General features: G+C 37.6%; 6 protein-coding genes across 15 annotated transcripts; 1 reads left to right on the top strand and 5 right to left on the bottom strand.

The window, feature by feature from the left end:
* Nucleotides 1–32: 32 nt before the first annotated feature.
* On the bottom strand, nt 33–4253 carry LOC104776674 (proline-rich receptor-like protein kinase PERK10). Of its 7 annotated transcripts, none has more exons than XR_015591334.1 (9): nt 3448–4214; nt 2006–3086; nt 1343–1753; nt 1182–1268; nt 1013–1083; nt 844–924; nt 614–761; nt 382–543; nt 33–289 (listed from the first exon to the last, which is right to left on the bottom strand). XR_015591334.1 is itself a non-coding variant. In XM_087502488.1 (9 exons), the coding sequence occupies exons 2-9, from the start codon at nt 3084–3086 to the stop codon at nt 95–97; spliced, it is 2232 nt and encodes a 743-aa protein (XP_087358614.1). In that variant the 5' UTR covers nt 3448–4253; the 3' UTR covers nt 33–94. The 7 variants fall into 7 exon arrangements, 2 of the variants coding, with proteins under 2 accessions (XP_087358614.1, XP_087358608.1); XR_015591336.1 differs by having other exon boundaries at nt 848–924; nt 1178–1268; nt 2006–3154; nt 3448–3873; XR_015591338.1 differs by having other exon boundaries at nt 848–924; nt 1178–1268; nt 3448–3868.
* Nucleotides 4254–4659: 406 nt separating this feature from the next.
* LOC104776673 (uncharacterized) lies at nt 4660–7687 on the bottom strand. 3 transcript variants are annotated; one of them, XR_766147.3, is made up of 9 exons: nt 7266–7680; nt 6995–7119; nt 6363–6400; nt 5990–6100; nt 5828–5907; nt 5655–5691; nt 5521–5562; nt 5239–5415; nt 4660–4978 (listed from the first exon to the last, which is right to left on the bottom strand). XR_766147.3 is itself a non-coding variant. In XM_010500774.3 (8 exons), exons 1-8 carry the CDS (start codon nt 7530–7532, stop codon nt 5330–5332), a joined length of 786 nt encoding a protein of 261 aa, XP_010499076.1. In that variant the 5' UTR covers nt 7533–7687; the 3' UTR covers nt 4976–5329. The 3 variants fall into 3 exon arrangements, 1 of the variants encoding a protein (XP_010499076.1); XR_015591343.1 differs by having other exon boundaries at nt 4976–5081; XM_010500774.3 differs by having other exon boundaries at nt 4976–5415; nt 7266–7687.
* Nucleotides 7688–8281: 594 nt separating this feature from the next.
* On the bottom strand, nt 8282–16202 carry LOC104776671 (uncharacterized). The gene is made up of 33 exons (XM_010500773.3): nt 15667–16202; nt 15446–15507; nt 15237–15329; nt 14962–15133; nt 14716–14831; nt 14487–14573; nt 14267–14383; nt 14104–14167; nt 13875–14017; nt 13680–13727; nt 13521–13589; nt 12726–12801; nt 12459–12589; nt 12305–12364; nt 12152–12221; nt 12001–12065; nt 11860–11921; nt 11665–11788; nt 11522–11579; nt 11314–11426; nt 11084–11161; nt 10936–10998; nt 10741–10836; nt 10549–10658; nt 10003–10192; nt 9755–9869; nt 9526–9638; nt 9361–9438; nt 9124–9189; nt 8904–9029; nt 8767–8820; nt 8592–8672; nt 8282–8508 (listed from the first exon to the last, which is right to left on the bottom strand). Exons 1-33 carry the CDS (start codon nt 15782–15784, stop codon nt 8458–8460), a joined length of 3069 nt encoding a protein of 1022 aa, XP_010499075.1. The 5' UTR covers nt 15785–16202; the 3' UTR covers nt 8282–8457.
* LOC104776670 (uncharacterized) lies at nt 16156–18342 on the top strand. The gene is made up of 8 exons (XM_010500772.2): nt 16156–16556; nt 16867–16947; nt 17036–17095; nt 17234–17277; nt 17445–17487; nt 17576–17647; nt 17740–17841; nt 17930–18342. Exons 1-8 carry the CDS (start codon nt 16212–16214, stop codon nt 18047–18049), a joined length of 867 nt encoding a protein of 288 aa, XP_010499074.1. The 5' UTR covers nt 16156–16211; the 3' UTR covers nt 18050–18342.
* A 277-nt stretch (nt 18343–18619) lies between these two features.
* LOC104776669 (inorganic pyrophosphatase TTM2) lies at nt 18620–22550 on the bottom strand. The gene is made up of 12 exons (XM_087502452.1): nt 22244–22550; nt 21652–22012; nt 21435–21549; nt 21039–21234; nt 20845–20958; nt 20560–20733; nt 20225–20419; nt 19930–20052; nt 19723–19850; nt 19525–19639; nt 19153–19425; nt 18620–19061 (listed from the first exon to the last, which is right to left on the bottom strand). The coding sequence occupies exons 2-12, from the start codon at nt 21986–21988 to the stop codon at nt 18813–18815; spliced, it is 2019 nt and encodes a 672-aa protein (XP_087358578.1). The 5' UTR covers nt 21989–22012; nt 22244–22550; the 3' UTR covers nt 18620–18812.
* Nucleotides 22551–24491: 1941 nt separating this feature from the next.
* On the bottom strand, nt 24492–26276 carry LOC104776668 (ASC1-like protein). Of its 2 annotated transcripts, XM_010500769.2 has the most exons (6): nt 26015–26276; nt 25683–25903; nt 25415–25570; nt 25136–25322; nt 24833–25038; nt 24492–24707 (listed from the first exon to the last, which is right to left on the bottom strand). In XM_010500769.2, exons 1-5 carry the CDS (start codon nt 26144–26146, stop codon nt 24847–24849), a joined length of 888 nt encoding a protein of 295 aa, XP_010499071.2. In that variant the 5' UTR covers nt 26147–26276; the 3' UTR covers nt 24492–24707; nt 24833–24846. The 2 variants fall into 2 exon arrangements, with proteins under 2 accessions (XP_010499071.2, XP_087358573.1); XM_087502447.1 differs by lacking the exons at nt 24492–24707; nt 24833–25038 and having other exon boundaries at nt 25196–25308; nt 26015–26267.
* Between the last annotated feature and the right edge of the window lie 1422 nt (nt 26277–27698).

Here is a 27698-nt window from a genome sequence, read left to right as displayed (position 1 = left end):
TTAGGTCAAGGATGAAACAGATGATCCAAATCTGAAGTTAATCAAGATCTCTTTCTCGGAAAAATCATTATGCATTTTGTTTTGTTGCTGATATTTACACGTTTTCATCTTTGCTTATATAACTACTACGAGTGAAAGAATCTGTACTGTAATTTTGGCTGCCAAAAGCCATTCTCCTAAATAATCTAATCTCTGCAGACTGCTGAGCTGAGTTGATGATTTCGCTTTCGCCTAGTCTCATCCCATTGGTGAGGTCTTCCTCAGCTAGACTGTCGAAAGCTCTCACAATCTGTAAGAATTTTCAATTAAGGGCTTGTTATGTGAGATTCTATGGAGGAATGAAGAAGAAATTAATATGATTTTTTGAGAAAATGTCAGTACTTGACTCATTCGAGGTCTCTTTGCAGCTGAATGGCGAATACAGGCTGCAGCTGCTTCAACCATTCTAAACATTTCCACACCAACATAGTTTTTATCCAGCTTGGGATCTGCTAGAGCTGCAAACTCTTCGGTTTCAATGGCATGATTAAGCAAAGGACGAGCCTGAAACATCAAATGCAAACATTGGAAACAGTTCTACTCTCAACAGTTAAAATGCTTATTTATGCCATACCCATTCAACAAGGCTCTCGTCTCCTAGAGGCTGGGATGTATCCACGGGCTTACGTCCAGTGATCAACTCTAGTAGAACAACCCCAAAGGAGAACACATCTGATTTCTCTGTTAATTTGCCACTTGATGCATATTCAGGAGCCATGTATCTGAAACAATATACAGATAGTTTAGTAGATGCAGGATTTGCAACATATACAGAAAGACTGTTTTGCTCCTGAGAACCAGTACCTACCCGAATGTTCCCATAACCCGAGTTGTAATATGTGTGTTACAATCAAGAGCTAGCTTTGCAAGGCCAAAATCACAAACCTAGAGAATGAGAGATTAAACACTGTTAAAAACCCATGATCTTTACTATCAGCAGCTTTGTAGTTCAGAAGAGTAGGTGAATGTATACCAGGGCGTGAAAGTTATCCTCTAAAAGAATGTTGGATGATTTGATGTCCCTATGTATGATACGAGGATGACCTATCAAAGTTTACCATCAAGTAAATTAGTAGCCAAGAACCAGAAAATAGCATCAAGAACTTTTTCCCACAAATTATGGAAGAGTCACAGCAACCTACAATCTTCATGGAGATAAGCTAGTCCACGAGCCGCACCAGCAGCAATTTTAACACGTGTTGCCCAGTCTACACCTGGAGTTCCTGCGGCTAAAGAACATAGAAAGACAGTATAAGTACCAGTTGGTTGTGTTTATGATTATATGTCTTGAAATATAGCTTACCATGAAGATGGAAGTAAAGGTTGTTGTTAGAGACATAATCATAAATAAGCAATCTCCGGCTCTCAGAAATGCAGTATCCAACCATAGAAAGCAAATTCCGGTGATGAACCCTGCTTATGGTCTCAACCTCAGCTTTGAACTCTCGGTCACCTTGTCCTCCACCTATTTTTAATTGTTTCACAGCAACCACTCTTTCATCTGGCAAGACTCCTTTATACACACGACCAAATCCACCTTCACCCAATAGATTTTCATCAGAGAATCCATTCGTTGCTATGACAAGTTCTTCATATGAAAACAGTTCCCTCGATTGACCAAAACCACCAGGTTCTGACTGTGAAAAATATGTTCGATTGCTCGAACGATTTCCCACTAGAGGTGCAGATGACTGTGTCTTTAGAAGCGCTGAATCTGGATAACAAAAAGATGGAGATGAAAATCTAGAAATGCTGATAATCAAATATACATAGCACTATCTATAACTATGAACTCTTGATAAAAACTATCTTAATCACTAAAGGAACATGAACTTTTATTGTATTGTCTAAGATTCCAACCATCAATACATACAAGAAGACTTCTTTGTGCCATGCTTGCTAAGCCACTGTAAGGATGACAAAGACTAAAACTTCCTAATAAAATAGATTAACCTGTAAATATTACCTGATCTTGGAGAGGAATCCATAGGCGTTGGCATAACATAGCCACCACCAATGGTTGAGGGCCTCTTTTTACGTCTCTTCAAGCACCACACAACAAGTCCAATAAGACAAAGCAGCACTAGGGCCACTCCAATACTTGCACCCACGACAGCCGCTGTACTAATACCGGAACTGATGCTGGAATTATCTGTGACAGGAGTAGGGTTGTTTGGAGATGGATTAGTAGAACCTGGCACAGAGTTTTGAGGAGGCGAAGGCGGGGATACAACTGAGGGTGGTGAGGGTAATGACTTGGGAGATGGGGTAATTTCCTTTGGTGAAGGATGCACAGGACGTTTTGAGTCCCTTGGAGGAGGTGATGGATGCACAGGACGTTTGGAATCCGGTGGAGGAGGTTTCTCAGGACGTTGAGGATCACGTGGAGGAGGAGGACGTTCTGAATCTCGTGGAGGAGGGGGATGTTTCGGATCATGTGAGGGAGGAGGACGTTCTGAGGCTGGTGGCGAAGGAGAACGACGTGGAGGAGGAAGTGATGGCTGAGGTGGAGATGAATGTGATGGTGGGACTAATGTAGGCGGTGGAGGTGAAAATCTTGGTAAGTCTGGTGCAGGTTGTGAAGGAGTGGCTTCCGGTGGCGGAACTGATGGTATCGAGGGTGACGGAGTGGGTAAAATGACAGGCTGATCAGGTGGAGGGGGAGAGCTCTTAGGTGGTGGTAATACGCTTATTGGCGGGTCAGGTGATGTAGGAGCTACACTTGGTGGAGGTAGTGAGGGAGAAGGTTCTGGTGGTGGGGATGATACTGGAGTCACCGGAGCCCGAGGAGGAGGAGGAGGAGGAGATTGAGCTGGAGTGATTAGGGTCTCCGGTGAATTGCCATTAATGGGTTCTCTACTTGGGGAAGTAGCATCATCACCGGGAGACGACGGCTGCGGTGGAGGTGAGACCATTGGAAGAGGCGGGGACAATGTCGGAGGCGACGCCAATGATGGAGTAGGCGGTGACAATGTCGGAGGCGACGCCAATGGAGCAGTAGGCGGTGAGACCTCTTCCGTAGGAGCCAGTACCGGTGGTGTTGCCATCTAAACCAGAAGACCAAATTCTAACATTTTCATCAACACTCTTACTCTACTCTTTGGTCAATCAAAAACTGTAATTTCATGAAATTCAAACAAAATCAGCTTCATTTATCAAAATCAGAACCCAAATTCCCAGACTTTTAAGTAGTATACTGACAGTGTAAACTCAAAAGGACAACTTGACCAACTAAAATCACACATCACATCAAAGGTTGGGACACACACAGGCTTCAAATACAAAAAAAAAAAAAACAGAGACCCGAGAAAAAGGATTTTCTGAAGATAAAGCCCCCCCCAGATCGTGAAACCAAACTTCTGAGCAAAACCCAAAATCAAAAAAATTCCAGATAAAACCAACGATTACCTGATTAGATGACAAAATGCAAACAAATACGGCGGATCTACGTAAAAGCTTTCTCCTTTTAACACCACAATTTCACAAGAAGAAAATCTCAAAACCCAACTGTAGTAGTGTTACTGTGTTACCAATTAAAATGCAAAGCTAATATGGCCCAAGTAAGTAACTTGTCTCTCTCGCTCTCTCTTCCTCGGGGGTTTTTTTTTTTCACCTCAGCAAAGCAAAATTGGGTACATGAAGATGAAAGGTTTAAACTTTGTCAAGCCTCTCTTTCTGTGGAGGTGAAGAAGAAAAAACAAACAAACCAAAAAAGTTGGGTGATGAATCAAAAAATATATATTGTGCGCATCAATCAAACAAGAAAAATCGTTTTAGGAAGTTAAAGACAAAAAAAAAAAAAAAAAAAATCCATTGATATTTTTCTTTTGCTATGGATGATCATCATCCATCGTAAAGGAAACAATGCTTTACTGCAACGTCAAATCAATGGTCAAAATAAATTATTACCTTTTTTTTGTTTCTTACTTATTTTGCTTAATAAATAACACCTTGCGATATTGGAGATTTCGATATGCAAAAATATGATTGTCGAAAAAAAAAAAAAAACAGATGTTACACATAAGTAAAGTAAAAAGATTTAATGTTTAATATACGAAGATCGTAAAAAATATTTTAACATTGGATATTTTTTGACACATAAGTAAAACTTTCAACCAGTAGTTGTAACGAGTGACTATATATTTATTTGTCTAGTACAAATAAATTCTTCACTCAAGCTTGCTATATTTGCATTTATAATTTTATATAGACTTACCAGAGCCAGCATATGCGAATACATAATTAATACATTGACATAAAATAACAAAAAAGGTTTGTAATGCAAGTGAGAGAGATAAAGAAGTATCCATTTGTGGTATGGGGTTGTAAATAATTCACAATTTGGAATATCTAGTTCTAGACAGTACACATAACATATGGTACGATTGGTTCAGAAATTTTTATGTGTAATAGGAAATTAATACTTCTCACTCGTTGTTGGTGGATATTAAAATTTGTGAAAGAGACATGTTCAACTTTTGGGACCATTCTCCACATCACTTACATACCGTATTAAAAACAAAACAAAAAATAAAAAGAGGAAGAAACACACAGCAGTGGCAATGTGGAACCCAATTTAATTATTATACAGTATTGACTTTTTATGTTCTTGGTTTCTCATTTTCTTTTTGTAATTTAATTTTGTCACATGACATGTCATTCTCCATCTTCACAAACTTGGGAGCTAATGGAGGAGATCTTGCTTGATAAAAATTGTGTCGGCTGATTAAATTACGTATCTTGTTATATGCTCTTCATCTTAACTTTGTATACATAGCAAACCAGTCCGTGTGTGAAAAGGAAATGCACGCCTTCTTCTTCTCCACAATCATTGCAAAAGAAGAAGATGAGAGGGGGGGGGGGGGGGGGGGAGAGAATAATATAACACACGTGACAACATTTGGGGGTCTCCAGTATTATATCTTTCCAGATCCTGTAGCTGTTGACTCACTTTCATTATACAACATATTAACAGTGACAATGACAATGCACACGCGTTTAAGTAGGGTCAGACAAGTCCATACTTAGTTCATATCAATTTTCTGAAAAAAACAAGCATATTCTTGAGTTCGGATTCATGTTTACCAGAATGTCTAAAAGTATGGACCTACTACTTCAACTAGTAACTAAAAGGGAAGGTAAAAAACCAAATCGTGTTCGTTGAACTACAAAACTGAAAATTTCATTAGAAGCTTGTACCTTTTGGTTCAAGAGGAGGAGTCTGCTTAGTTTTCGAGATTCTACTGTTGAACGTTGAGGGATATCTAAGGTATGATGCAACTGGATTTTACTATCTCTGTCTGTTTGTCAATTGGCTTTTCCTCCTCGCGTTTATCTCGGCGGCCCAGCTTTTTCCAATTTCGGTTTGAAACTTGCCTGCATTTGAAATTGGAGTATATGATGCCTTTGATGAAACTCAATGATTTGACTTCACGTTTAAAATTGTAAAGCGAAAAGAGCGTAAAGAGATGGGTTCTTTACCTGCTGTCGATATGAAAAATTCGTCGAGCACTTTCCCATGTTCTGCCATGATGTTCAATAGTCAAGTAAGATTTCTTGGGATGGGAGAGGAACAACAAGCACAGGCGATTATAAAGATTAAGATTGAGACTTACCAGCTTCATATTCTAGCGCCTGGAGGATCATTTCAACCTACATCCGCAATAGAGACAAGAAGAGTCAGTGTAACCCAAGTGTCTACATGTGTTATGTAAGTTGTGACTATTAACAACTAACAGAAGTTAAAGGCATCGATGGTTGCAAACTCGAAGTCAAAACCCATAATTACCTTATCAAAGTCTTTTACAAGATTTGCTTCTAAAGAAGCATTGTTCTCATACTCCAGCCAAAGTTCTGTGATCTCCTCCGCTGCACATTGACATTAGACTTACAAAATTAGTGTTTCGGAAATCAAAACATTAGAAGATGACCGTAGCAGAGGCTTATATACCTCTGAGGCCTCCACCCAGAACCTCGCACATCTCTTTTAAAGCTGCTTTCTCCCTCCTACTCTTTTCTTCCTTAGGTACACCATCAGATGGTGTAATATCTCCAACAATAGCTGTTCAAAAGCCAAGTGGTGAGGCTTTGACATTTTGTAGGATTTTAGTTTCAGAAAAAGAGTATAAATCAATTGAGAGAAAGAAACCAAAGTAATCAGCTCTCAACACATGTTTAGTACCATAACGAATCTAACTGCATCTGTAACACATCTTACCCTATCAAGGATTTAAATCTACACAAGTTTGTATCCTTCAAACCATACAATATTTTTTACTAAACTAGGAGAAGCGATCAGGTTATACGTAATAAAGTGTATTTACCTTCAGCGATGTCATGCACTATTGCCATTTTTATACACCTGTTTAGATGCCAAGAAAAAGAAGGAAGACAGAGAAAGATCCAATAAGTTATAGCCAGAAAACAGAGGAACTTATTATTGGATAGTTTGACAACCAGTGCTAAATCAACACTTAAAAAATCAATTAATAACGCATGGTCTTCCTATCTTATCCTTCATTCAACTTTCTGAACGAGTCTAATACGAATGACATACACTTACAAGCATACCTAACTCTTGCCGCATGATTATCAAGTTAAGCTTTTGTAGTTCTGACTTCGATTATCTGACAATACTATCCTCTCATATAATTCATTTAAGTTCATTTTCACTACATTCTGAGTTCTACGAATATGCCATTTCTCTAGAAGACAAAGTCAACTTTACTAACTAACTAGTCTACCAAAAAAAAAAACTAACTAGTCTACCAAAATCTTTCTCGGTTTCTCCTTAGATACTTGCATTCCATAGAAAGAAACAATCACTTTTAGAAAAGAAACGTACATATATTTAGTTACAAATCGTAGGTATATTTCAACAGTGCATTGCACAATTTACAGTAGCCTTACTCTATCATCAAAAATAAACTCAAAACAGTTGGAGGCAAATACTAACCTTTCTCTGTTAACTCCAGTAAAATCACCAGCTATCAATGCCATTATAGCCATACGGTACATATGATCAGCAATTGATTCAGGTCCATTTATCCCCTGATTAATCCACCCTTTTCTCTTTGTTGTCTACACAAGATGACACCAATACAAAGTTCACTACGCAGAACTCACAATTTCAGAATTGAAAAGCCACTCTCAAAGTATTCTTTACTCAATCCATTGTTTTGATTTCGGAATCGATGATAATAATCAATATGGGTTCAAACACATACCTTGAGCCGATGACACAAGGTTAGGAAATCGATCGAAGACGAAACAGAAGATGAAGCGGAAGAGACATGATTCATGGACTCAATAGAGCTAATCCCGTCGGAAAGAGGTTTCTGGCACCTGACAGCGACGATCGTCGAGCTCGGAGTGGGATTTCGGAGGAAGAGGAAGTTCCTAGAGGCGCAATGAAGCGAGACGAGTGCCGATCGGTGGTGAAAAGGCCGGTTCAGCGGTGGTGAGAAGCGTGTAGCTGGACTAGTCACCGCCATTGATGGATCGATTCTATGAAATTTTAGAATTGGCTTTTTTTTCCGGTGTGTTTTTGAGTAAACGAGAGAGAGAGACGAGAGGAAGAGCTTGTTGTTCTGTGTCGGGTCGGGTTTGTCTTACCCGAGCCCAATTTTTAAAATTATGGACAATTCTCAGTTTAATTATTAGCCATTTAATGTCAGGGGTTAGGGTTAACGATTTGAATTTTACAGCTTATGATTTTATTTTTTTTATTGATATTTGTAAAAGATTATATAACTTGGAATTTAAGAATTTTAACAAAGATTATCTCATTATTTTTATAATAATAAGCCATTTTTTGATGTAACATAAAAAAAATCTTGTAAAAGACTTCTTGTTCATTGTAGTCATGTATACAACAAGAACCGGTTTTGCAATGTTTCTAACCCGAGCGCATAATGTTGCTCTTTCCATTTATTGATATGTGATTAAAAATTGAAGTGATTCCGGTCACTCGCCCATGATTTCACTAACGTGTTAGATGAAACATTGTCAATCACACTCTACGACTTTATACTGTATGACTCTATCTATTAGCACATCCTTAAGGAGTTTATCTACTCCAAGTTGTGGTTTATGCAGAGATTGCATATTTAGAGTGAAACCAGGTCAAACGTATTTCTTAATGTAGAGATCAGAGTTTTTAGTATTTGTTTCATTAATGGATGTTTTGCGACTTGTGAGTGCCTGCGCAATTCTACGTTATTTCTGAGGGTTTACCGTGGAGTTGAACGTGAAAGTGGAGGATTTACTCTTTCTTTAAAATTCCGAAGATCTTTTTAATATTTTGTGTAAAACGACACTTTTACAAAGGGATGCTAACACTTCTTTACTCCCCAAGAATCAATCAACTGACAAAAAAAGTAACACGCAAGACATGAATTGTGAACTATGACGCCAAGCCTAGCGGTTCAGTGCCATATGGATCACGTTTCTTTGATCATTTGTTAAGCCCTACAGATATTTGAAAACAAGCCAAGTGGTTCATATTAAGTTTGAAGATATTGATAGGTTATATATAGAGGTGGTAACCAAACCTGGCAAAGGTTATCAAACAGAGTCCGGTCTTCACTCGAAAACTTCAGCAAAAAATCAGCCACGTAACTTGCCAGATTAATCTGTTTGTTGCAGAGATAAAGAGACTTGGTTAAACAGATCACGAGTTGGAGAATTAGGAGCAGTTAAACACATATGTAGAACACTAGGGGTCACCTCATTAAGGGGGTCGGTACCAAGTAGGTGGTCATCAACCTCGTCGTCTTGGTTCTGTCAAATCAATGATTAACACTGATGAGATAAGGATCAATAATATAGCCATGTAGGTACAAGAGAAAAAGAAAAAAAAGGACCTCGAAACGAGCCATTGCTTCGAGTTGGTCAAATGTGGGTTTGCTGAATTGGGAGGCACCAGCTGAACGTAGCAAGTCTTTCTCAGCTTTAGCGTCTCCTTCATGGACTTCTTCCCATTCGCTATCCTGATACTCCAAAGAACAGAATTAGCATCTCAAATTCTCAAGTTCCACACAAATTTGAAGAGAGGAAAGGAATTAAAGAAGGAAGCATATTCACCTCATCTTCACTATTCAAAACTTGCTCTTGAATTTCAATCAATGTATCAGCTAGTAAAGCCAGTATCTGCAGAGACAAAGAATGTAAAATTTCTGAAAGCATACACCAGAATGATGTAAAAAGAAAGGAGGATATGACCAATTCAAAATAGAACTGTATAAACCCAACGAATATGTATTCTGACTTGCAGCTTCTACATTGAGAACATTTAGACTAAGGAGTCAAACAAAAGCATACCTTCATGGGTAGAGGGATAATGGTCCACTGATCAGGAGCTGATCTAGATTTTGAGCGAGTGGTTATGCCACCATTGGACTATACGAGAAATTGACTCAAGTTTCTGTAAGGCTGAGGGTAAATTGAGTTTTAAGAAAAAAAAAACAGATAGGTACAGCATAAGACCTGAATCGGACTGCCTGGGACATTGACCTTTGCGAATTCAGAATGTCTAGTGGACAGTAGCAAGGCCAGAGCTGAAGTTGTGACTTTGATTTGATATGCGGATTGTATCTCCCCTGAAAAATAGATGCTTAACCAACAATAAGTTGAAATAGCCAGAAAACCCTTACGTGATGCATAAGGTAGACAATATAGAATCATACAACTAAACAATATGGATAGAGATGCTTGCCTTGTTGTTTAGTCCATTCTGTCATAACATAGGTAAATGAATTTTCATGGCCATCAGCGGGTATGCTAACAAGCAGATTGATAAATTGATCGACATTCGGAAAACTCATATGAACCTGCAGAAATCAATGGTTACGGCGCAGGACAGATATAAATTTTCCATGAACTTTTGGAACCTTAGCAGCATCTTACAAAGAAGAGACGAGCCATTAATATGCTAAAACTATCAAACTTAAAGGTGAAGAATACCAATCTGGCAAAAATCAGTAGCAATGAGCCTTTTAAAGCGGACATTTCAGCAGACTGCAACCGTCTTACAAGAGCAGCAACCAGATCTTGGACATGGGGTGCCATCTCTGATGGAAGATGCAAGATAAGCTGCAAAATGTACTTCCCAGCAAAGAGAGATCCAGAACATTCCAGATCAGGGTTAAGAAGCCTGCACCAACATTAAGAAATCGATTTAGCAAGATGTAGACTTACAAAAATACCGAATTGAAAACATTGAGGAACAAACAAACCAAGGTTCTCAAGACACTTTATCAAATGACTCCAAAAAATGTAGATATACCACAATACTATTCAGAAGGCTACTCTAAAAAACAGATCCTTTTCAGGTGAACAGACTAGATTTTTCATGGTAAATAGATTTACCCATGCATACACAAAAATCAACTGATATTTTTCTCACATGCGCAAGTGTTGGCAATGCAAAAATAAAACACAAAATAGTAGGCCTTCAGCTTTTGGTGGACGTGAAATAAACCAAACAAAAAGCCAAGTGAAGAGCTGTACCTAGAAGTTGCATCAAGCAAACTTCTCATGGTAAAAGCGGGATCACCACTCCAAGTGAGCAACTCCTGTCTTCCACTAGATATAAAAGCTGCCAGACATTCTGTCGCGTTCTGACCAATTAAAGGCTAGTGATAAGTGACTCTTTGTCGATAGATAATGATGAAACAAATTAGTCACCGAGAATTTTAGCACCTGTAGTTCACTATGATCCTCACTGTGGAGTATGATACGAATGACAGCATCAAAGCAAAAGTCATACGCACTTTTCACTATATCACTTGGGGCACCCTATATATGACTAGAAAAATAGTCAGCAAAACACGAGAAATACTGTCTATTTAGCACAAAAAATTATCGTACTATGAAAATCCAGCTAGTATAACTTGCCTTGAGAAGCATAGTTAAAAGATCCAAAGATCCACTCGCTAGTCCTTCAGGCTGCTGATGTGGCTGATTATCACGATAGATATATCATTAAAAGAAACCCAGGGAAGAAGAGGAAAAAAAGGTCTGAATTCACGGTTCCGCACAGCACCTTATTTAAAATTGGTCCGATGAATGGTAAAATTCTTGATGTCAGTGGATGAAGGCAGCCAGGTGAATTCTTTATTGCCTGCGTGACAGCCATAGGAAAGACATTAGCCAGACACAATAATTTCTTGTTCATTTTAGAATAATATAAGAAGGAGAGATTAGCATAAACAAACTACGCAAATTGCATTTCTAACAACAAAATGAACAATAACCGTAATCATTCTTATTTACCTCCAGGACGTCAATTACATCGATACTCATAAAGGGGTCTGAAACATGTGCCACCCACAAATTAAGAATCACTGGAGAGATAATAGACTCTATTGAACCTGATGCTTCATGGCCTAGCAAATGATAAAGAAAATAAGATATAGGTGGGAACTATTGCATAACTAGATTCCAAAAGTTTTCTGCAAGTAGTAAAAATATGTTTATTTACCAGCTTTAATTGCTTGTTGAAGAGTTTCAAGTACCAAAACCAAAGTTTCATCTGAAGCCTAAATGAAAGAAGAAAACATCTCTGGTGACAAAAAAGAGTATAGACACACGCACTATGCTGAAAGGTTATAGTAGAAAATTTACCTGATGGAGAAGATCAGTGAGAGATGAGAATAAATTCATGATCTGAGGCAGAATAACTGAACGGTTCATGTCGGGTAGGAGCTGCAAAAGTGCCCGACATGCGCCTACTTTTACAGGTGGTGGCCTGTTTGTAATAGTATCTAACTTTAATCTCTGACGATAAAGATACTAACAGCAGAAGGGTAGAAAACATACACGTCCATGTTTATTGCTCTAACAGAAGCATTGAGGAAGTGCTCAAGAATTCCAGGGTTGATCTGAATAACATGATAAAAATATTCAATTCATATCCTCCAGATTAAAGTTGTTTAGGGAGAAGAGAAAATCAAAAATTACCACAGAAGAGAACTTAGCAACAGCTGTAAATATGCGGGAATAAAGGAAGGGACATTCATGATACCCTGTCAAATAAAGGCTCCAGTTATGTACAACAATTTGAATACCAAATGAGAAGTAATGTTGGAGCAGTAGATCTTACGATACCTACCAGTTCCAGTATCTTCCATAATCATTTGCTCAACAAATTTAGCTAAATTGGCAGGGTCAGTTCTCAAGTCCTGACAAGATTATAATATTAAGGACAACATATTTTCAGCATAAGTAAATTTTTCGTTTTTAAATTACCATGGAAAACACAAACCTCAGCTTCAACAAGTTGATCAGCAAGAGAAGCCAAAGTAAAGAGAGCAGCTTCTTTTATCTAACAATGGAATATGAAAGTAAAGTTAAAATAGGATTTCACAGAACTGGCGACAATGTTAATACAATAACAAACAGAAATTAAGTGCACTTACTCTCCACCAGGCCAGAGAACCAGCTGCCTTTTCTCCTTGAGACTCTTGGAACCGTTTTCCGGTAGCATCTACAACAGCATTGATCCCTTCGCTACCAAACGTATTGATAACTTCCTCCAACAAAAGTATTCCTGTGGTGCAGCAGGTAGTTTTAGAGTTACACGTTCATATATTTTCGATATTGATATATGCACACGACCTCTGAATCTGTCTCAGACTAAGCATAAGAATATGAATTTGACTTAAGAAGAGTGAGAGACATCTTACCTGATATGCGACAACTGTAGCTACCCTCATCTTCATCGGCTACAAACTGATTTACATCCATGGACCACGTATGCACCTGGAGAGAAGCTACATATGAGATAAAGAATAAAAAGCATGTCTCATTTCCAATGTTGGCGTATAAACCATATAGTAATTAAACTTATGCTAGCAAATAAATAGGAAGCTAGCACAACTAACAACAAAAAATTCTGCGTGATTTTGTGAGACGTAATATAATGGAAAGGGGTGACACAGCTAGCTAAAGAACATCATATAATGTCTTGTATCAGAGCTAGCTAGGGAGTCTACAAATCTTGTTGTTGTAAGATTTTAGCAGCTAATTTGCGTACATAAACCATAACATGAAATTACCACATGACAAACAATATATAGGCACAGCAAAAGTTCTATTGCTCTAACAGTCTGCAATGAAAAGGTTGCAACAGTTTGTGACTTAGTACAGTGAGATGCTGTCAAACTATAAAATAACCCATGCATAGGAAACATATATTACTTCTAAGGACATAAGCGATATACAAAGAGTAAAAAGTTACAGACCAATGGTAAAAAGGATAAGCCTTCTGGTCATCTTTTATTCGTTGAAATAACAAGAGATGAGTTTGCTAAACAAAGGAGAAAAGCCTATTGCACAACAAACCAACTACTCATTCAGATATATATAGACTATCTAGCTTCGTAAAGCTTCCCCAGATAGATTGGAGTTTTAAAGACCAAAATATAACCAATATATACTATCATGTCTAAGTAGGCAGAAGATGCATGATTCATCCCTACCTGTTGCTCTGTAATCTGCAGGAACCCGATGGTTTGATACACCAACTCTCTGACATTACCGGAAATGGTCTGAGATAAAGATATTTCCGTAAGAAACCAATTCCAAAGCAACATACGATCAAAATGAAGAGGGAAAAAATAGAAGGGTTTCAGCCAAACCTTTGCCAGTCTTCTACTGCTAACGATGGTTGACAGAAACTCAAATAGCTGCACAGAAACAAGTCTCGTTTGGCCTCAAACTCATCAAAATACCACAATCTATGAGCCAAATACCCCAGCTCTAACCAAAATTTTAACTGCCAAATTGAGACCTTGAAGGAAAACAAACATTGATCACTGAAAATGGTAAGTTACCTGGATGACAAAAGTGTCAAGACTCTTCTCTTCACCATCTGAATCATATCTTCCATCATATGAATCTTCAGCACCTTCAATTGACGATCGAAGATAGACTTGTAGAGATGACTCAAATGTGTGCCACAATGGCCTCATAATAGCTGCACGAATAGTATGTTTTAATAACAATGCTTCAGATGCAGATGTATGAATAAACAAGATACATGGGACACACACGAGAACATACCCAGCAATTCACTTTCGATGAGAACTGGGAAATTCTGTACAAACTGATTCAAACACTTCAAGACCTATGAGAGGAGGCAAAATAAACGCAAAGACAGGGGCCTGTAAACAATTCCGGGAGTTTAATGAGAACAAAAGTAAGACAATTACAAGATGAGACGAACCTCCATTCTTAAAGTCCAATCATCAGGATTCTCACGTTGCACAGGATGTTCCAATATAAGTGAGAACTGATTCATCCAAACCTTAAGCACAGGCATCAACAAAGTAGTAGTTTCCGTCTGAATATAACCACAGATTATATATGTCAACTGGTAACGGAAGTACTTGAAGCAAATCACATTCAAGATTTTTGTATAGAAAGAATTATTAAGTAAAATGTACCTTGTACACACCACTCATTGCTCCAAGAACAGATATACATGAATAAACAATTGAGAGGGCTTTTCCTCGAATATACTTGTCATAGCTCTACATGTACAAACGTAAATAAATAATACAAAGGAGCGAGCTATATAAATGCCTCCGTCACTAATGTTTTCACTTAAAAAACTTGACATGCCAAAAACGTGATTCAACATGAGTCTGATCGTATTAATATAAGGATCCAAACCTGAGGAGAGGATACGACTGCATGCAAGCAAGGAAACAACACAGGTACCAGCGTAGGAACCTCTTTGTCATCCAATTCACTAGAGAGAAGAGCCAAACACCTCAAAGCTCCATGAACTGTTAGAAAATGAAAATAAACTCAGCCTCAGGAAACCTCGTAAGTATTCTCACGAAAGAGTAGAGAAATTGGGTGATAAAAAAAAAACAACTTTGTCTCTAGAACCAACAAAACTGAATGCATATATACCTCCATTAATGTTATTTGGATCGCTAATTAACCTCAGGAGAAAAGGCACTAGCTCAGGCCACTCTTCTGGCCAATCATATGTGGCAATTGAAGATATGTCCATACTAATAGCCGTACATATTTTCCGATGAGAGTCATCAAGTGAGCCCAACAGTTGTCCTCGAATAAGAGCCTAATAACATAAGCAAAAGAATCTCCTAAGTCCTAAACATATGCCAACTATGGCAGCAGTAAAAATCCAAACAAACAATGAAAAAAGAGGATAGTGAGAGTACCTTTTCCTCACTTGAGACAAGAGGATATTCAAAAGCCTCCTCATTCTCTCGCCAATGTTTTTTGATGAACTGCTTTAACAGGACAGCAGCTAGGTAACAACAGTAGGTTAAGCAAAAGAAAAGAGAAACCCTTCATTATATCAATCAACAAGCTTCCAGAGAGATAGTAAGGGATATACAAATCAAATCAATGCTAGGAAAAAGGATATTTGACGCAATCCCACAGAGAGGTCTTTGTTAGCAGCAACCCTGCACAATGCACTGCCAAACCCTACAAGAAATAAACATCTTATGGGTGAAGCTTCTTCTTTTAGTCATGGCACGAAGAACAAGACCGAGGAGGAGGTTATTATATGCTCACTTAAGAAAACCCAAACGTTTCAAATAGATGAGAATCTAGAAGAGAAGAAACGAGACTTAAGCAACGAACCTGGTTGAAGAGAAGCCTGATTGAGCGAGGTCTCAGCGAAAGAACGAACGTTTTGGTTAGGGTCAAGACTAGCTGATAAGCAACCCAGCAGCCATTGCTGATCTTGGTCGACCACCATTTTTTCCAATCGCAGATTGGGATTAAAAGTATAAAGTTAAAAAAATTGAGCTGTTTGAAAAATTAGAATTTGATTCTCCCAGTTTTCAAATTCCCGCTTGTCCCTTTGCTGTAGTAGGAGGATGTCGGAGAAACAGTAGAACTGGAGTTTGGTGTTCCCCTCTTCCTTAGATTTTGATGTCGAAACCTTTATAGAGGAGAAAGGGAGAGAGAGAGGTTGAAGAAGAAAGAAGCAACCAAAGGAGAAAAAAGAGAACCAAAGGAAACATTAACCAAACCGGGTCAATACCGTCGGTTTAAATTAGTATAATCCGGTTTGTGTAGTTTCAATCGAACAGTTATCTCAAGAGTTGAGAGATAGACGACGGAGAAGAGAAGAGAGCTTCTTCGTCTACGTCGTCGTGTTCTTCTTCTTCTTCGTCGACTCCATGAATCTCCTCAAAACGATTCAATACCAGTCCACCATTTCTCAATTTCACCGTTTTGCCCCTACGCACTCCTTTGCTTCTTCTTCTTCTTCGTTTTCTTCTCTGTCAATCTCTCAACAAAGACCCAGAATCTCTCTAGTTTCTATCTCTAACCGAAGCTGTTTCGCAATCTCGAGCGTCTCCGGTGCTTCGATTTCAGGTTTTCAAGAGGATGGGAAAAAAGAAGAAGCCGTGGAGGAGGGAGATGAAGTGGTTTACCAGAAAACGCTGAGATTAGTGGAGTGTGCCATGTTCGCTGCCGTCACAGGCCTCGTTTACTTTCTCAGCAATTCTCTCGCCATTGAGGTTTGTTCCTCATTCTCGAATTTGACGAATTTTACTAGAATCCATTAGGTGTTCTAGTTCACTATCTCCTTTTCCTATAAATTTTAGCTTAAAATCTCAGAGGTTTTAGTTCATATGTTCTCTAGACTCTGTAGTTCTCGTTAGGATGTAAAGTGTTGAGGTTCCGACTTGGATTCTATATGATAAAGGTAAGTTTTTTTGTTGCATGGTATCGCAAAAAATGTACACTTTGGAAACAAAGATGTGTAAGACTCATTAGTGTGATGAACATTAGATAGAAGTAACACTCTGAGTTACACTTTGAGCGCAGAACTACTTCGGGTGTTTCTTCTCGCTGCCAATTGTGATATCTTCGATAAGATGGAATATTGCAGGAGGCAGGAAGACAATGGTTTGTTTGTTAAGAACCCTTCTTCTTTCATATATTAATAAAGTCTTTGCGGATATGTGCTTCAAGTCTTTGTTTGTTTGTTTCTCAGGTTGCTACTGTAATGTTGTTGTTCATATTATCAGGTCCGGTCAAAGCATTAACTTACTTTGTAAGCCTCCGCTTTGCTAGTTTTATCAAGCAAAGTTTTATCTTCTTCTGATACTTCAACCTGCTCCTTAATCTTATATCTTTATTATTTCCTTTATTACTTAACCATTGCTTTAACTTGTGGAGGTTTATCTTGTAGCTTACTCATGGTCTTGTTGGGCTTGCACTAGGATCCTTGTGGAGGTATGTGAATTCATACACTCCTCTCTATCTTGCACAGCTTCTAGTTCTCCACCGCATCAAAAACATACATCTTACTATTTCCTGTCTTTACTCTTGAAGAAAATGACTGACGTTACTGAAATGGATTACTTCATTGTAACACTCTTCATTTGTTCTACTGTTCTCAGGATGGGGGCAAGCTGGCGTCTCTCGATCTTCTTGTGCACAATGGTGAAATGTCTGCTTCCTGTGATTACACAGTACAAACATTTCTTTATCTCTCCCTGTTTACTGTATTATCGTGTTTCCTCCCACGCAGGTTCGAGCATTTGGTCTCATAGGCTATGTTCTGACATCATCGTTTTTAATAAGAGAAAACATTCTCGCTGTGGTCAGCTACCTCTATCCCTCAATAAGCTATCTTTCTTTTTCACCCAAAGAAACTCTTGTATAAATAATACGACCACCGCATTGTTGTTGCAGATCACAATTAACATCCACGCCGCTCTCTCTTATGTTTTCACGGCCATGGGCCTGAACATAATGCCTTCAATGAGCTTCATTTATATGATATTTGGGACAGTGGTACACAATCTTTTTATCCCACTTGTCTCTGTTTATCTAGGGAAATTAATAAAATAAGCTGAGAACCCTTTTCTTTGATTCTCAACAGCTGTTGCTAAACAGTGGATTCTTTGTGCTGTTGCTGCATCTGCTATACTCCATCTTCCTCACAAGACTCGGAATGAAATCCTCGTTCAGATTACCAGCTTGGTTAGACAAAGCTATATGATCGGGATCAGATTCTCTGCTCAGCTCCTCCTATTTTTTCGCAGCTCCATTGGAGAAGCCAAACATGGTTAGAGCAATTCCGGTGGAACATATGCAATACTTACTTATAATGTTGGTGGTGGTGTCTATATGCATATACTGTAATATGGTTAAAAAGGGCATATGGACTCAGCTCATCAGTCATTAATTCTTCTATGATGAAACAAACAACATCCATGATTCAGCCCAATGTAAAATCAAGTAGTTGCATTGTATCATTCTCTTGGTACATCAATTTTCATGGGTCTTATATTCTTTTGTCATTGCAAATTTCACTTTGAAGACGGGATTTCTTTGGTGGTTAGCATATATAAACCGGTGTTGAACATATTATGCGGACAGGCCAAGGACACGTCTCATTTTAGCAACTCTTGCTTTTCCTTTGAACGAGTATAATAATAATACTGGATGCGTGACATGCGTCTACCAGTCTCTAAAGTTGCTTTTTAGTTGGTACTTATAACCTTCTCTGAGTAACACTGCATCCAGGTCTTTTGATGATACTTGAATGAGAATCCAAAGAAGTGACTGCTAAGCTAAAAACTAAACTTTATTGAATAAATTAAATTGAGAATGTCTTCCAAACGACTAGTTTAGCAGGAAGAGAACTGGTCTCAATGTCCACGTAGAGAAATCAGGGAAGCTCACAAAACGCCTCCAGTGAGAAAAATACCAAAAGAAAAGAACAAAAAAAAAAAAAAAAGATCCCATAGTGGCTATAGATGTTATTGCCGCTTGTTACTGTAGCTCTTGATCACTACAATGCCTATGTAGCAAAAAGCCAAGGTTAACGCGAGGGGGAGCCTCTTAGATTCGACATTGGACAAGAAAAAGCTTTTGCTTGATCTGCCTCTGCTATTGCTGCTCCCTGTTCTTGCTAGGCGTGACCTTTCTGCTGAGCCTTCTCTCATCAGACTGCACAAATTATCCAACTGATGCATCACTTGCCGCTGTCCACGTGATATGGTCGATATCTGGTTGCACCAGAAACAGAGCAGCTCAGCGTTACAAAGCAATGCAATCAAAATCCAAATTCATAAACGAGAGTTGCGTGAGGTTACTTACCTCTTCCATTAATGGTGAATCCTTGGCTAACTGAGAGGATGATGATGAATGGGGCATTATGGAATTTGTCAAGCAGCCATTGTCCAGACCAGAAATGAAATGCGAAGTAGGAGCTGAGCCATTGCAGACTTCAGTTTGGATTGACAAGCTCTGCTGAGTTGGAGAGTTTTTGTTGCAGCTCAACTTTGAATTTAGCTCTTCGATCCGACTTGTGAACTCATCCATTCTCTCGTTGAGAGATGATATTTGTTCTGAAAGCTGAGTCATAAACCCCTACAAAAGTAGAAATAGTTGAAAACCAGAAGTGCACCTTTAGGTTAAAAGGGAGACTGTAAAGTCGCCAAGAGGGAATGAAAGAGAACAAATTTGAACCTCGTTCGCTGGTGAGTCGTGATTTCTCTCTTCGTACCTCCTATCGCTTGAAGAATAACCAGCCAGCCTGGACATATTCTTATCTCTTTGGGTTGAATATGAGTGTGACATGCCTCTGTGTATCATAAATGGCATAACTAAGGACACATGGGTTGGAAGTAACAAAGCTTTCTCATACACTCCTCAAAAGAAGTGTACCTTTTGAGGTTCTTATTTCTCATGGCTACTCTATCTGCAGACGCTCGTAAGAGTGCTTCCTTTGGGCTTGAACTAGACACCAAATCCTCATCTAAGCTAAGCTTGTTCTTCAAATCATCTGGTAGCGCCTATAATGGGAATTTAAATCAGGACCCCAAATAACATGTGATCAAAACAAGGTTCATAAACCCAAGCAGAAAATCATACCATTACTTCGTTTATTAGTTTTTCCAGTTGGATCTGTTCAATATAGGTGCGTGGAATGTACGATCCTTCCAATCCTAGCTGCTCTGCAGTACTCTGTACAAGTTGTCTATCTTTACCTTGCACCTGATTATAACAAATTTAGAATTACCTAGTCATATTGTTGGATAACGAAATTTCATAGTAACTGGAACACAAGAGTGTCATCATATGGCCAAATGATTGAACTATATACAATTCCTTTTACATATATTCAGTTTTCAAGTAAATGGTGGTTCATGAGTTCAGATAGACAGACCTGCATGTAGTGACGATTCAATTGCTCAAGCCAATCGATTTTCACAAACACCTTATCGGTAGCAAATACATGGCTGTTCCTTTTAAGTATAGTTGCTATTGTGTATCCCAATGCCATAAGCCCACCAAGTAGGCGAACACTGACTTCAAATGTGATCCTTGGTGATATGACAAAAGGAGTATCCGTAACCCATTCCTGGAGTTCAAAACCAGAGCACCACAGTTATGCACCAGATATTAAGCATCTTACCATTAACAGAATCACAGGATTGCCAGCTTTTGCAGATATTGAAAAGTCATATTGATGAGAACATAGAAAAAAAACTCTGAACAAACCTCAAACATAAGGCTGTACTTTCCATCTTTATTCCGCATCCTCAAATATGATTGGCACGTCTCTTGATCTTCACCCGGAGGAAGGAGATATATATCATAGGTCTCCTCCTTAGTCTCTGTATGTCCTTCAGAAAGTACTGCCTTGATCTGATCAACAGATACATCCTTTCTTGACTACAACAAGTAACAGTAAAAGAACTTCAGTTTACCAAACGCAGAAAATAGTTGAAGATTGCAAAGCATTGATTATAATTATAAAATAGATAGAGAGGTCATTCGTCAAACCTTCAAGATGTATGTCGGGCTCTGAAATCCAGTGAAGGGGTTGAACTTATTGATGATCTTAATTTGAGCAGTCTGGAGATCTGGCTCTATGAAAGCTTTGTACATTGGGTATACCTGCATAAACAGTGAAGTTGTTACTATAAACAATCAGCCGCCCACATACTAATAGCTACAGGAAAAAAAGAAGGACAAACCGTTTCAGATATCTGATGGATAATCTCCTCTGGCTGTTGGCCTGCACGTTGTATATCACGGAGAACCCGTTTAACAAGGTCAAAGTGAACTCCACCAGTCACAGACACACGAAGATCCAATAAAGGTCGCAGTTTTTCACTCAAGGCATAGATTCCTTCAATAATCACAATCCGAGAAGCTGGGACATCAAGGGTCCTAACAAAATCAAAGCATCGGATTAAAAAGAGTGTCTTCAGTGGAGTAACCGAAAACAAAATACAAAGGTTAACCTTGGTGATGTGAATGTAATATCAAACTTTTGTGACAACGGACACCAAGTGGTTGTCGATTTAGGTAAAAGTACAAAATGGTATCAAGAAATGGAAAGTGGTACAACCACCGCGTCATCCATTTACCTGTATCCAACACGAGAGCTGGACTTAAAATCATAAATGGGAACCTCAACCTGCTTTCCTTCCTTTAAATCTTCAAGATTCTTGAGCAATGTGTCATAGTCCGTCAACCGAGGATCTAAGTTTCAAAACAATTGCAATAGCTCAATAGATACACATACATAGGACTTCGTTCCTCCTGAAACAAAAATATCTAAGATGAAAATAAAAAAAAGGGTACCGTCAAAGTTCCCATCAACAATCCGACTGGCGTCATTATAGTTGTCCATTGATATAACAGCAACACTTGGGAGAAAATTGAGAATCTTCTCAGTAAAAACAGTCTTTCCAGCACCAGAAGGTCCAGCAACACCAACCAATATAATCCCATCATTCTTCTGAGAAAGCAATTGGCAAGCACGGATAACCGCAAAGAAGCCCTTCTCAAACGACAACCGATCTTGAATCGGAACTATCTCATACCGAACAGAGTCTCTTCTCTTAACCAACTGGACTTGATCTTTCAACAGACCATGTCTCTTCTGATGAATATCGATACCATTGCTATCTTGACCCATTTACGAACAGAAAACAACTTCAGCCTACAAGAAAAAAAAAAAAAACTTTCAATTAGAAACCAAAGCCACTAAAACACACATTCATAAGACTGAATTGGTACGGAACATTTTAAAAGGGAACAGTCACATGTAAAGCTAGAAACGAATCCAAAAAATACTGTTCATATCACACAAAGACAACCCAGAAAACAAAAATCGAAAATTTACGCCGATATATCGGAGTTTGTGTGTGTGTGTGTGTTTGGGGGCACTCACAAAGAAGAAGAAAAAATCTCGAATCGGGGGGGGGGCTGGCTCTCCTCTCCTAACACTATGGCAGAGTTAAGATAGAAAACCCCAAATTCAATTCAATTTAATTCCACAGAAGAAAAGAAGAATCAGGGGATGAGATTATATTTCAGAGCCTAATTTTTCGAGGCTATCAAATTTCTTAAAAGAGAAGAATCTGCGAGAAAAAGATCTCTCAGAGCCCAAAAATATTTTATTATAGGGAGAATGAATGTGAAAGAGAGAGAGAGAGAGAGACAATTTAATACTTTTTTGATTCTCTTTCTCCCTTTTTAATTATTTTTCCGTTATATTTTGTTTTTTATTAACAACACAAGATGGATTCACATTTCTCTAGTGTTTATCTTAATTTAATACTTATATAATATAACTAAAATTTGTTGATATTATATAATTCATGTTGTTTTTTTTTTCCTTTTTCTATATCTATTTTCCCATTTAATTGCACTTTCAACAACAACAAAAATATAAATTTTACCGTGTTTATATTTTTTTTAAAGGTTAAGAATATAAACACTAGTATTACACCATTATCATGAATATATATAATTGTAAATATATTTATAAACTAATCAATCCGTTGAAGAGTTTGGAAGATAACGATTTGTACAACAATTATGTACGTAGTGTCAAATTGTCAATTACACACTTAAATTTCACTACATGAATATATCTATTTTTTAAAAATATATATATATATGATATTGCTCTTTTTTTTGTGAAATTCAAGTGTGTTGTTTTACATATTTGTATAATTAAATTATTTTGTATCTGTATAATATGTAAATCTGTAGAAAAATCATAATACTAATCAAATCTAATGCTAGATCACTTTTTCTGTATACATATGTGTGAGAATCAAGAAAATAAAAGTTTAAATTGGAACAAAAATACGAGGAAAAAGTAAAGAAGTAAAAGGAGTAGTAAGTAGTGAATTTGATGACAATGTGACGACGAGGATCCACATGTTTGTTTGTGTGCAATTTGCTTCTCTCTCTCTGACTTGCTGCTAGCTAGTTTCGTACACTCTTCTTAACAACACTCACATGCTCGCCTCTCTCTCTCTCTTCACGATCACATTCACATTCACATTCACGACCCCAATAAGTTTTTAATCTTTCTTTCACGAGTCGAGTAGCTCTAGGTTCACTTTTTAATTTTTCATACGGCTCCCCCCACTTGCTCTAATGTTTTAATTAATGAGTAGAAAACATCGGTTTTGTTCGATTTAATCCCTCATAAATGTGCAATCTGTTTCTTGTGGACTCTCTGAAAATATTAGTAATAGAAAAAGGTGAAACGTAAGTAGGTTAAAGTAAAACATAACTTGGAAAAAATAAAATAAAGTGAATCATATGTTTAGAAAAGGAATAGACACATAAAAATACTTAATACGACACTCCACTTTTCGCCTTTCGGCATTTCCCTAATTTAAGAAAGCTTAATGATTATGATATCGAATTTATGATATCAAAACAAGAAAAAGAAGAGGAGCCGTTCATGGGGCCGTTAGTACTACATTCCTAATTTTTATTAATTAGTAATTAGCTATAGTGTAGGTACGTTCATAATTAAGTTAGACTAAAAATATTGCTCCATAATCTCATCTTTATCCTTCTTCTTCTTCTTTTTTGTTAAAGGATCTCTCAAGATTATCTTGATGAATCTATAAATAAATATTCTTAGATTCATAAGAAAAAGGACTACGTAAAAGTATCATTAATAAACATAAAAATAAAGCATAATATAATTGATCTAACTCATAGAGTCTGCTCTGTTACAAATCTTTAGAGTTTTTTTTGGTTGTGTATAAAAAGTATGCTTGTGTATAACACGGACGTTGTTTACAAATATGTTCTGAAGATTTTATGGGGTTTGTTACGTCTATCAACTCAACTCTGTCACACTAGAAGTCTACTTTAGAGCTCTCTTAATTAGTAGATCCATTATTACATACAGTATTTACATTAGTTCCAAACTGTTATAAATCTTTGTTATTTTTCATCTCACATAATCTAAGTTGACTTAAATTTGTGTATTAAAATCAGGGTTAAAACGTCTATGAAACAAACAAAAAAGTGGATTAACGATGTTTGGAGTTTGATTGTTATTTTTCCTCCTTCTTTATGAGTTATATGGATCTGTATCATTCTCTATCTTTTCTTTCTTTTTGCTAGATTCATATTACTTCTCTTATATTTGTTTAGGAATCATATTTAAGACTGAAAATAGGGCCTCGATAACATTATGACCCCAATAGGTTGGGTTTAAGCAAAGGATCAGCAATCTAATGAGTTTACAATCAATCTTCAGAATTTCTTAATCCCAAAGGATAAGCAATATATATATCTAATGAGTTTTGAAGCAAAGGCTAAAATTTGATTGGACGTCTACAATCAATCTTGGTGTTCATCATCTTCACCTTCAGAATCTACAAATTAAAGAATAATTGATACATTAGCTAAGACAAAATATTCCGTGTTATGTAGTTACAAAGAATTAATATAATCATAATTAAGTTGTTCGGTTACATATGTATGCATATATAAATCTTACCGGAACGAATGTCTTTAGCGATATTGCCTTTGGCACGAATTTGGCTGATGAGCACACGACATATCAAGATCCACCAGTAGATGTGAAGAATCTGTAAGCAATAAAGAAGTGTGTTGAAGACATAGTAGAAGACCATAAGGGGTTGGCCAGTTTCCATCAAATGCTTCTTGTCCCAGTAATCCATTTTCACTTTTATTGATTCGTAGCTGCATAGGTCCATTTATACGTAGAAATCAACCATAAACAACATTTAGATCAAGTTACATTGCAATATATATATATGTAGAAAGTTTAGGGGTTAACTCTAGTGCTCCATAGGATCCAGAAAGGGTAATAGATGAGTCGCAGAACGGTCCACGACAAGAAAAATAGGACAAACGAGACGCTAGTCATGGCTTCTGCGCCGCTGTATTTGCACATCTTGCCTATCTCTAGAAACACGTCGCTGATTTCGTGGAGAGCCAATATTACAGAGCCTATACGAGAAAATCTAGTAAAGAAAAAGGATAAAAGGAGGAAATCAAAGTTAAGAGTCTGGTGGACTCAGAAATCGTTGATAAATTACAATAGGAGTGTACGTACCTGAAAACGTAAGACAAGATGATGAGGGATGAGGTTACAATGTGATGAACTAACATGACTTTGAAATCAGATCGTCTTGTTTCCCAAAAGAACAAAGCAAAAAAGGCATATACATTTAACCCGCCAACAAACATATACATTCCCTTCATTTTCAACCTGCGAAAAAACCCGGTAGTAAACTCAGAAGAAAGAAGAAACTAGGGCTTGCGGCAAACTTAACAGTCTTTGGCTCTCACGTAACACATTAATTAAGTTAAGGTTTTCTAACTTTATCTTTTGGTCAGGCCATATCTGGTCTCCTGGCCCTAACCAGAAGCATCTTGTGTCTTTAAACCATGGCTCTTTATAAGTGACGTGGAGAGCAAAAGCTTCAACAGAGAGAGAGCACAGCCATTTCCAAGCCGATTCTTTGAATTTGGCTATCTTATTTCTTCTCTCGCTTGAATCAGCGCATTCTTCTCTAGGACATACCAGCCGTCTAGCGACTCTCTATGATGAAATTGTGAACCTCTCAGATAGGTTTCTCAAAAGAGGATTACTTGCTTCCCAAGTCATTATGAATACTAAGAGATAGAAAACAAACAAAAACTAAACGGTTACCTCGAATATGAATCTGTCGAGGATTAAGCGAAGAAAAAGGAAGAAGGGAGCAAAGAAGATGAGGAGCAAGAAATCAGAAGAAGCTGGGTAAGATTCTTGATCCCAATCCCGATTCAAGAGTTTCAGATCCATCTAGTCAAGATCCTTCAGAAGAACTACATGTTTGGCGTAGGTAGCATTATTCTGTTTATCACTTCTTGTTCATCGGAGTCAACCCTCTAAACTGGGTAGAAAATTAAAAGAGAGTATCTCTACTTGACTTTACTTTTGTTTGAAAAAATAAAGAATGCTATTACGTAGTGATTCTCCAAGTCAAACAGCACAAAAGAATAGTAAACCGGGCCAAACCCTGATCAAACCATCACGTACCAAATATACCAACATTGGTTTACCCGACACCCACCAAGTTTGGTGACTTTATAACGTCGCATATAGAGGGCCAGTCTAATTAAGCTCTAAACATATAAAGGATCAGGAGTTGTCTTTAACATGTCTTAAGTCTAACGCAGCAACTCATTAGTAAGTTGTAATTCTTACTAATCTCAACCTTAACATTCTAGAAACAGTCTTCTGCGATGGTTCCATGTTTTAGATTTGATTTAGTTAGCAACATCTAACAAAAGTGGAACTTTGTTAGTGACATTAATGGTTTTGGCTGACGATATAGGGCATGTTTTCCAATATCGTAAGAGAATTGACACGAGAAAGTTAAAAGTTTAATTTCCCATCATCCCTAGTACCTTTTGATAAGAGAAAAAAAATATATACATTTAACTTTTGAAAACCATATGTAATAATGATTAGGAAAAAAGAGTTGGACATACAATACAACTTAGACGAGTTAGCAAGTAATGAACGAGTTTAGAATGAACGATTTAGACGGACGAGTCTTCGAATCCTTCGCTTTTAACCTTTAACGGGTAAACAGCCTTGTCTCTCCTCTTTTCTGTCTCTCTTGGTCGAACGTCGTGCGCTCGCTTTTATAGGGAACTGTGTCGGTTCGTCCATTACAAAGACCAAAATACCCCTTCCCTTCCTGAAGGTTTATTTGGGTCTTCTTATGGGCTGGGCCTTTTGTTAGGTTACGGGCCTACCCCTAACAATTATCACGATTCCAATATCTTTGCAAATGACCGTTCAATCTGTCTATTAATATAAATGACGATTAATTGTTGTAATTCTAATTCTTTTGCTCTTCTATTCTTGCTCTTCGTTTTTTTAAAAAAATCATATATGCGGTTTGTAATTTTCCACAAATTTCTTATCCGTGGAAAGAGCATCTCTTCTGGTAGTTGAATCTAAACATCATATTAAATACAAACCAATATCAAAAACAATACAAACACTAGGTAACAACACATGTGACTTAAGCAATTAGAGAGGCGTTTAACAAACTATTTAGAACTTCTTTGTTATCTTCATCTTTGCTAACTTTAACATGGATGTCCTCTCACGAACAACAACTTTTTCATCACATTTCTCTTGAGAGACCCAAAATCTATAGAAGTCTACTTCATGCATTTTGGATATGTATAGTGCACAAACATTGCATGTAGCAAAGGCTTTAAGCATTAGATAATTATAAGACAATTTAAGGGCATCATATTCTTTGCTCATGGGGTTGTGTAATGCATATTTTGGTTAAAGAAATTTTTTTTTTTGTATTTTATGATAGGCCAAAATG

The sequence above is a fragment of the Camelina sativa genome, chromosome 3, assembly GCF_030686135.1.
Source record: "Camelina sativa cultivar CO46 ecotype springtype chromosome 3, ASM3068613v1".
NCBI lineage: Eukaryota > Viridiplantae > Streptophyta > Magnoliopsida > Brassicales > Brassicaceae > Camelina > Camelina sativa.
The sequence above is the reverse complement of the archived record's forward strand: the minus strand, read 5'-3'. Positions and strand labels throughout refer to the sequence as shown.